The sequence below is a fragment of the Herpailurus yagouaroundi genome, unplaced genomic scaffold (genome assembly GCF_014898765.1).
Source record: "Herpailurus yagouaroundi ecotype Mexico unplaced genomic scaffold, PumYag 191, whole genome shotgun sequence".
NCBI lineage: Eukaryota > Metazoa > Chordata > Mammalia > Carnivora > Felidae > Herpailurus > Herpailurus yagouaroundi.
Window position 1 is genome coordinate 13,705,963 of NW_024412422.1, and position 9,494 is coordinate 13,715,456.

The 9,494-nt window shown below is 44.1% G+C and overlaps 1 protein-coding gene across 3 annotated transcripts in view; it reads left to right on the forward strand.

Annotated features, from left to right (window-relative positions):
• The first annotated feature begins 3,531 nt into the window (after positions 1-3,531).
• DENR (density regulated re-initiation and release factor) overlaps positions 3,532-9,494 on the forward strand; it is a 14,074-nt gene continuing 8,111 nt past the window's right edge. Inside the window, exons 1-3 of one of the 3 annotated variants that reach the window (XM_040443975.1) lie at positions 3,532-3,659; positions 4,487-4,601; positions 8,472-8,537. In XM_040443975.1, coding sequence (XP_040299909.1) covers positions 4,496-4,601; positions 8,472-8,537 — 172 coding nt within the window. In that variant the 5' untranslated portion in view covers positions 3,532-3,659; positions 4,487-4,495. Of the gene's footprint in view, positions 3,704-4,486; positions 4,602-8,471; positions 8,538-9,494 lie in introns of all 3 variants that reach the window. The other 2 variants (XM_040443974.1, XM_040443976.1) reach the window with 2 other exon arrangements.

Below are 9,494 nucleotides of genomic sequence, written 5' to 3' on the forward strand. Positions count from 1 at the left end.
TTGTGCTAAAGGAAGTATCTGGTCTTTCTTTCTTTCTTTCTTTCTTTCTTTCTTTCTTTCTTTCTTTCTTTCTTTCTTTCTTCATTCCTTCCCTTCTTTCCCTTCTTTATTTTCTGGGTTTCTGATAGTATAATTTAGGAATGCATTCTGCAATATAATAGAAAACCCTACTGCTTTGGTTTAAACAGATGGGGGGGTGGGGAGCAGGGAGTTTTCACAATAGAAAGCCCCAGAAGGGAGGCAGTCAAGGACTGATACCATGACTCAACAATGCTATCCGGAACATAGGCTTTTTATCTATTTCCAGTCCCAAATTCTTGATATAGTACCTTCGTTCTCAAGCTAGACCCTCATGGATGGCTCATGTTTCATGTTCTCATGGTCTGAATGAAGAGAGGAAGGTCAAGGCTTTGTTTTCTTTCTTTAAACATGAGGTCTTGCTTTTTTACTTGAGAAGCATTAAATGATGAATTTCTAAAAGAATAAAAGCATGACTCTCATGTAATCATAAAATAAACATGTGCCAAATATTTTATTTCACTTGTTAACTAATAAGGAAATCAGTATAAGATGTTAAAACCAATTCAAAGGAGAATTCTTGAAAATATTCCCACGTCGGCAATCAGGAATGAAGCAGTGACTTTACAAATAGATGGAAAACTAGCCAACAGAGAAATAATCCACTGCAGCTCCGCCAGACACGACTCATTTGCATTTCTATGGACAAGAGCCAACTGTATTTCTATCAGTTTTCTACAACTTACAAAATTGTAAAATAGCTCAAAGATTGTGAAAGATGGTGATGACACCAAAGAGAATGCGATATTTCGGTCCATTTAGAAATCTTTCACAGAGTTTCCTGACAGAAGGGATGCCCCCCCCTTACCAGCTGCTGTATCTCATTGACCGGAGCTGTGTCAGTGATAGATGGCCTCTTGGTTTCGGCTGAGGTCATGATAACAGGGTTTGAGGGATTGAGCCCAGTGTTGGGCTCTGTGCTGGCAGTGCAGAGTCTCCTTGGGATTTTTCTCTCTCTCTCTGCCCCTACCCCCCGCTATAAACAAACAAACAAACAAACAAACATTAACAAAAAAAGATTGCTGGGGCGCCTGGGTGGCTCAGTGGGTTAAACGTCCAAGTTCACTTCAGGTCGCGAACTCACAGTTTGCGAGTTCGAGCCCCTCGTTGGGCTCTGTGCTGACAGCTCAGAGCCTGGAGCCTGCTTCGGATTGTCTCTTTCTCTCTCTGCCCCTCCCCCACTTGTGCGAGCTCTCAATCTCTCTCTCTCTCTCTCTCTCTCTCTCTCTCTCTCTCAAAAATAAATGTAAAACATTTTTTAAAAAGATTGCCTTTTCCTGTAATTTTACTAAGACATTTGTAAACTGATGGCGACTCATGTCCTGAATGACTGTGATCTCTATCAGTTATTTGTTTTTCCCTTTCCTTTGTTCTTGGGCAGCCAGGAGTGCCTGAGGAATGTCACACATGTCCCACCTGGGGTTGGGGGTAGGTGTTAGCTTGTGCTTTGTCCTCAGTTTGCCTTTGGCTCCCTCATCAATACGAGATATTAAAATGTGAAAAAATGTGCATCTTAAGATCAATGAAAGATTGCATTAGCTGTGTGATCTTATCTTTTTTTTTTAACTTTTTTAACGTTTATTTATTTTTGAGACAGGGAGAGACAGAGCATGAACAGGGGAGGGTCAGAGAGAGGGAGACACAGAATCTGAAGCAGGCTCCAGGCTCTGAGCTGTCAGCACAGAGCCCGACGCGGGGCTCAAACTCCCGGACCGCGAGATCGTGACCTGAGCCGAAGTCGGACGCTTAACCGACTGAGCCACCCAGGCGCCCCAGCTGTGTGATCTTAAACACATGTGAACTGAATTTATTTCCACGCTTGAGCTTTGATTTTACCATCTGGAAATTAAAGGTAATACCTACCTCACAGGGTTTTTGTAAGGATTAAGTCAGCTAACACTGTTAAGACTGCTAAATTTAGCAAGAGTAGGGACTTTGTCCCTTGTTCACTGTACCCCCACTTCCTAGCACAGTACTTGGTGCATAACAGAGAGGTGGTTTGAAATGGTGGGGTTCAGAGCCCACAGCTAAGAATTCTTGTGACATCTTTGGTGCAAAAGAGTGGTTTTATTAAAGCACAGGGACAGCACCGTGGGCAGAAAGAGCCGCACTGGGGCTGTGAGGCGTGACTGATGACATACTTTGAAGTTGGGGGGTGGGGGTGGGATAAAGACAAAGGGAAGTTTCCAAAGGGACTTTCATATGCTAAAGAGGACTCCCAGGATCCTGGAGGCCATCTATTGTCAAGCTAAGGTGGTTTTAGCCTCTAGCAAAGTATTAACATTAAGACAGTAGGGAGTTCAATGGCTCGTCCTTATTATACTTGTCGATACTTATACAATTATTCTTGTCAAATATTATATTTGCCAATGGGCTGCAGGTTACAAGGAAATTTAATTTTAACTCTATTTCCTTTCACATTTGTTCTCCCCATCAAGAAAATTTTGTGAAATGAATCCACCTGGACTCTGTATCCCCAAATGAGCAGGTTGTTGGCACATAGTAGAAGGTGGGTGTCAGTAAATGGAAGTTATTATGGGAATCGAATGCTATTGGGGCCTCTTATTTAGAAAATGATGTCAGAGTGGAGACCACAGCCTGGTGGAAAAGATTACGCCAGATGGCTTTGTGCACAAAGTAAATTGTAAGCAGAAAATTTAAGGGTGGTGGTGGCAAATGAAGTTGGCCGGGAAGGAGGGGAATGAGGCACAGGGCAGAACAAAATACAAAAGGGCAACCTCCACCAGCTACAAAGCACTTTTTGGTCCTCGTTTTCCTAACCCTCATGACTCTACAAGCACCGTAGTATCATTACTCCCATTTCACAAACGGGATTCAGGTGGAGTACGGTTAGGGATTTTCCCAAATGAGACAACTGTATGGAAGCAAAGCAAACACGCCCCATGTGTGGTTATGTCTACCAGGTTTCCGGCTGCTTGGGAGAGAGCCTGAGAGGGGAGAGATTAATTCCAACTTGCAGCACATATAAGGATAGGTAAACACGAGGAAGGTGATGAAAATCGTTGTTAGGATGGTGAGATTATGGGCGATGAGAACGATCTAAATAATGTTGATAACTAATCCTTTCAAGAATAATTCAGCCAATGTAGGGAAAGGTGTTGAAACGAAATGCCTTTCCAGCTGCCATTTCCCCGCGGAGGAGTGACTTATCCAACAGGCTGGGGGGGGGGTTAGTCAGGACTCCAGGATGCACCCCAGACGGGGGATAACATTCCCCAGCTCATTAACAAGGAGTCACTGATGACTTAGGCGCACGTCCCCGCGTTCCCATCAGCGTTCGCTTCCGCTCGCGGACCGCCCACCTCCAGTTCTCTCCCGCGGGTAGCGAGCACCGCCTACTGGCTGTCAGCCGCTTGGAGGCCTGGCCCCGCCCCCGAGCAAAAAGCGCATGCTCTCCAATTCCTCTCCGCCTCCGCCTCCAGGCGTCTCGCGACAGCCGCCCAGCGGCGGCCTGAATCTCGCGATAAAGGCTTATTGTCTCGCGGGACCGCGGCTGGCAGACGGGCTTTCAGGCGGCCCTGGCCGGGGAAGAGGAGTTGCATGTGTCGCTTCAGCTGGCGGTAGTGGCGGGAGCGGAGGCGGCGGGGGTTGTGCGACCGCCTGGGTAACGATCCCTCGTGCCTCTCCCTCTTCCGAGAAGCTCGTAGAGAGCGTGGGGGAAGCCGAGGTGCTGCCCGGCGAAGGGGGCCGGGCCGAGCGTCTCCACACCCCCGCCCACATGGGCCCCTCTGGTGTCCCCGGGATTGCCCCTTCGCCTCACGTCTTCTCCTAACACCTGGCCGTCCTTGTCGCCTCAGTGCTCTTACATTCTGCCTCTTCCTGATTCTTCTGCCCCCATTTTCTCTCTTCAGATTCTGGTCTCCCCGCCCCCTCCCACTTCCAACCCCTTTCCCGATTCCTGTGTCCCTCCCTTGGCGTTTAGCTGCCCCCACACCCTGTATGGGGGGCACCTCCAGTCACCCGCCCCTTCTTCGTAGGCTCTTCCAGCCTCTTTTCGTCCAGCTGCTTTGTGGCCTTTATTGCTGCAGTTTGCATCCCTTCCAGAGCACCCCCAGACCTTTTGCCCCGTCACTACGGATCCTTCTCCCCATCCTGTTATCCCACTGTTTCCTCTTTCACTCGTGTCCCTTTCCCCCATCCTTCACGGTTCTCTAGCTCCGGTCACTTGCTTCCCTGTAGACCTGTGGAGCTGGTAATGGTGCACCCAGAATTGCTCATATTTTATGAATCCTAATGGAGCTTGTATCCTTCATTTGGGAACGGAACTGAAACAGATGTAGGGTTGAGGTATTTCTCGTGGGAGGAGGAGGTGAGACTACGTTTGAACACTACTTCTCTGGGGTCTTGGTCCAAAAGAGTGAAAATGTGTTATTTTCCTTGCTTACAGGTTTGTGAGATGGCTGCTGATATTTCTGAATCCGGTGGGCACGATTGCAAAGGAGAGCCGAGGGGCAATACCAAGTTAGATGCAGACTACCCACTTCGAGTCCTCTACTGTGGAGGCAAGTGTTACAAAGCAGAAAGTGGCTTTTACTCTTGATTTTTATGCATTGTCATAGTAGTTTCTCATTGGATTCTAGTAATCCTTTTCTCATCTTTGCTATTTGGTAAATCCTTACCTGGGGGTGGGGAGGGTGGGTAGTGGTGAAGAGGGGGCATGGTTTAATAGATTTTCCCAACCTGTGCGACTTGTGTCTTGCTACTTGGCCTGGAGAAGCTTACAGTCCATTAGGACTAGAGACGTGCAAATAAATTATTTCAGCCTAATGTTACTTGCTCATCTGGCTATGAAAGGAGGACGTCTTGGAAGACATGGAGTCTTAAGAGATGACAAGGACTGGATGAGGAACCCGGGGAAGGGCGTCCCAGATGAAGTGAACAGCTGTGCAAGAAAAGGCTTGATGCATGTCTCTGGAGAAATGAGCAGCTTTGTATTAGCACAGGGTATAGTATAGGGCGGGTGTCAGTAGGGAATGGAAGATGATGAGGTTGGGGTGATGGGTAGTAGGACAGTCTAAGGAAAGTGTTCTTGGTTTGACTAATAATCTACCTGTTAGCTCAAACCAGGATTCTCCGAGTGCTTTTCCTCATTTTCAATATAGAACATCCATGAGTTCGAAATGCCCTAATTTTATTAGCATTTTGGAAGGTTTCAGAAAAATTTGAAGGTACAAGATAGCAAAAGGGCAGGTAAATATTAATTTTTTCAGGAAATATATTTTTTTTTAAATTTTTTTTTTCAACGTTTATTTATTTTTGGGACAGAGAGAGACAGAGCATGAACGGGGGAGGGTCAGAGAGAGGGAGACACAGAATCAGAAACAGGCTCCAGGCTCTGAGCCATCAGCCCAGAGCCCGACGCGGGGCTCGAACTCACGGACCACGAGATCGTGACCTGGCTGAAGTCGGACGCTTAACCGACTGCGCCACCCAGGCGCCCCAGGAAATATATTTTTTTAATGTCTGTTTTTGAGAGGGAGAGAGCGTATGTGTGCATGAGTGGGGGAGGGACAGAGAGAGAGAGAGCGCGCACGAGACAGAGGATCCCAAGCAGGCTCTGTGCTGACAGTGCAGAACCAGATGTGGGGCTCGAACTCACGAACCCGTGAGATCATGACCTGAGATGAAATCGGACACTTACTGAGCCACCCAGGCGCCCAGGAAATGTTTTTGGCCATTTACTGTGTGCCTAGCAATGTTTTAGGTGCTGGGGACTGACTAGTGAATAAGTAGTGAAAAGGTCCATGGTTTTGGAGTATAATAGAGTGATGTCACTCTAAAAGAGGTGATGTCACTGAGTTAAAATTTCATCAATTTGTCATTTAGTGTCAATGACATTTGACAATGACATTTAGTGTCAATAAATTGATAGAATTATTATTATTACTTTGATAGTAAAAATTATTGTAGAATGCCTTAGTAAGAATATAGGAATTCAGTAAGTGTAAGGAAGTCAGTAAGTGTAAGTTCTCCTGAACTTTTTGTAGGGTTGATTGAGTTTTGTTATGATACTGATCCTATTTGGTGATAACTGTTTGCCTTTGGAGTCACAGACCAAAGTTTGCATCCTGACTCCAGCATTACCAGCTATGTGACCTTGGGCAAGTTACCTAATTCAGTAAAGGATTGGAGGTCTGTTTCTTAAGGTCTGTACAATGAAAATGATGATTATATCCTAAGTCAAGTGATTTGTATAAAGGTCCTGGTATAGCAACTAACATGAGAATGTAGTACAATAAATGTTATTATTAGAGTGTACTAGTTTAATGTGTTTTATTCATCTCGGTCAGATGTAGTTAAGAGCTGTTGTTCTTTGTACTATTTCATCTAAGGCTCCATATTTTATAAGCTTCACCATTATTTTATGTTCCACCAGAAAGAAAAAAAAGCTGTCAGACTGACCTGTCATAATTATAAGTTGCATCCCTATAAAAATGAAAAAAAATTTAGAACTGATGAAATACAGTATACGAACACCATCCTGTTAAATTGTTTATGTCACTGCTAAGGTGACTTTTGAACAATTCCATTAAATATGCAAGCACCCAAGTAATAATTTGTGTTGACCAGAAGTTCCTAATGTTTTTAAGAGAGGTTTATTTTCATTTTCCTCCTTAGTTTGTATTGATATTCCTGGCACTAGGCTGGGGACAGGGTTACTTCTTCAATGAGTTTATGGTCCGCTTGTAGGAGAAGCACTTAAGAAATACTAAATTCTAAATTAGAGGATACTGATAATAACTGTGAGTTAGGAGTTCAGGAAAAGGCGGGATCTTTGTTCAGAGGGAAATAGGGAACTTTCCAAGGAAATGGGAGGCCTTAGAGAATGGGTAGAATTCTAAGGAAAAGCGAAGGAATTCATAAGAACAATATGGTGGTAAGATTTAATATGATTTCCTCGGGGAGAGGAAAAGAGAGGGCTAATTGGAGAGGTGCTTGGGTGGCTTTGTCTGTTAAGCGCCTGACTCTTGATTTCAGCTCAGGTCATGACCTCATGGTCCTGTGGGATTGTTCTTGAGATCAGGCCCTGTGTTGGGCTCTGTGATGACCATGCAGAGCCTGCTTGGGATTCTTTTTCTCCCTCTCTCTCTGTGCCTCTCCCCCACACATGCAGGCATGTTCTCTCTCTCTCTCAAAATAAATAAACATGATAAAAAGTTAAAAAAAAAAAAAGAAAAGAAAGGGCTGATTGGAGTAGAGTGCTGGTTGGTGTAGAGTGAGGAACAAGGCTAGGTAGGATGAGGTCATTTCTCGGGAGACCTTGTGTCTTCAGGGTTGTGACTTCAGTATCTGAAGTCCATCAGAGTTTGAATCCCAGCTCAGCCATTTACTCACTTGGTCAGTTCCCTTATCCATTAAAAAGCCTACTTCAGAGGGCTGTTGAGAAGAATGAATAATACTCCACAAGGCTCCACTTCCTAATACCATCACGTTGGATTTCAACATACTGATTCTGAGGGGACACAAACATTCAGACCATACAGAAGGTCTCATGGATGATGATGCTTTGTTCTTCGTGTTTTTCCAGTATTAGTGATGTGAAGTTTGATGGTAACTGCTAGCGCTTTGTGTTGAAAAGCTAGTTTGCAAAAAGAGATATTGACTTTATTATTATTTTTTTGATGTTGACTTATTTTTAAGAGAGAGAGAGAGCCAGAGCATGAGTCGGGGAGGGGCTGAGAGAGAGATGGAGACACAGAATCCAAAACAGGCTCTAGGCTCTGAGCTGTCAGCACAGAGCCCGACACGGGGCCTGAACCCACAAGCTGTAAGATCGTGACCTGAGCCGAAGTCAGACGTTTAACCGACTGAGCCACCCAGGTGCCCCAAAATTGACTTTGAAAGCAAGTAACAGTGAACCCGGAAGACTTGTCCAAATTTTTACATTGTATTAGAATTTTGTTGAACTGAATAGTCTTTGAAATGGCGTACAAAGTTATATAGCTTTCATATTTGCTGTAATGGCATTTAACCTATAATTATATCCTGAACTGTGGCTGGATGTCTGTACCTACTGGTATTTGAACTTTCAGATCTCTAGCTAACCAGGGAGTGCTTTGGTGGAAGGAACTCTACACTTGAAATAAAGAGGTGCTAGATTGCTAGTTTTCTTCTGCCACATACCACCTTTGTCATTGGCTGAGCTATTTAACCTGTTTTGAGAGCTTCATCTATAAAATAGTGAGGTGAGGAGAAGGCATACCTCTGTCACGAGTCTGGCACACAGCTGCACTACCTGTGTGTGTCATGTAATCCGATTCAGTGCTTAAGAGTGTGAGCTTCAGAAACAGACCAGGGTTCAAATCCTGTTTTACTAACCAGATGCAGTGGGTTACTTACTTGAAGTCTCCTCTTTCTCTTCGGTAATACAGGTGTGATTGATTACTCCAGGGTTGTGATGATGACACATAATAATGGACATAAAGATAATTGCTGTTGTGAGTAATGGCGCACCACCCCTCTTCTCCCTCACGGATCTCAAGATCTTGGACACACTGAAGTACTCCATTCATCACCTTAGAAATAAAAACAAAATAAGCAATTGACCCAGTAACAGAATTATATTTAAAATTAGGAAACCTTTTGAGTTCTTCTAGTGCGTTAGCCTGTACAACAATGATGAGCTTGAACCAGCATTCCCTGTAGCTTTACAGTTGCATAATCTTGTGTAGCATAATATGAAAAAGAAAAAGAAATACTAACTGCAAAGAGGTGGTAGCAAAAGTGCTATTGAAGTCTATAAATGTGTTAGTATGAATGAAAACTAGTGGCTATTGTGGTAAAGCTATCAAAAGAAATAACAATTGTCAGGGGTGCCTGGGTGGTTCCGTTGGTTGACTCTTGATTTTGACTCAGGTTGTGATCCCAGGATCATGGGATCAAGCCCAATGTGGCTTTGTGCTGTGAGTAAAGCCTGTTTAAGATTCTCTGTCAAAAAATTAAAAAAAAAAAACAAAAAAAAAACCAGTTTCATTCAAGCTTTACTTGTTCTCAGCTTAGCTTCAGACCCATTGAAGTGTTTCTGGAAAACCTTAAAATATACAGGATAGTATAGTTTGATGCTCCATCAGCTGAGGGATAGAATCTTGTTTAGATAAAAAATAAAATTTGGTGCACCTGGGTAGCTCAGTTGGTTAAGCGTTCAACTCTTGATTTCAGCTCAGGTCATGATCTCACAGTTAGTGACTTTGAGCCCCGCCTTGGGCTCTGTGCTGATAGTGCTGAGCCTGCTTGGAATTCTGTCTCCCTCTCTCTCTGCCCCTCCCCTGCTCATGCCTGCGGGAGTGCTCTCTTTCTTTCAAATAAAAAAAAAAAAAAAAAAAATTAAAAAAATATTTTTATTAATTGGCTTTTTCCCCCAAAAAAAAAAAAAAAAAGCATGGGTGGTATTCGAA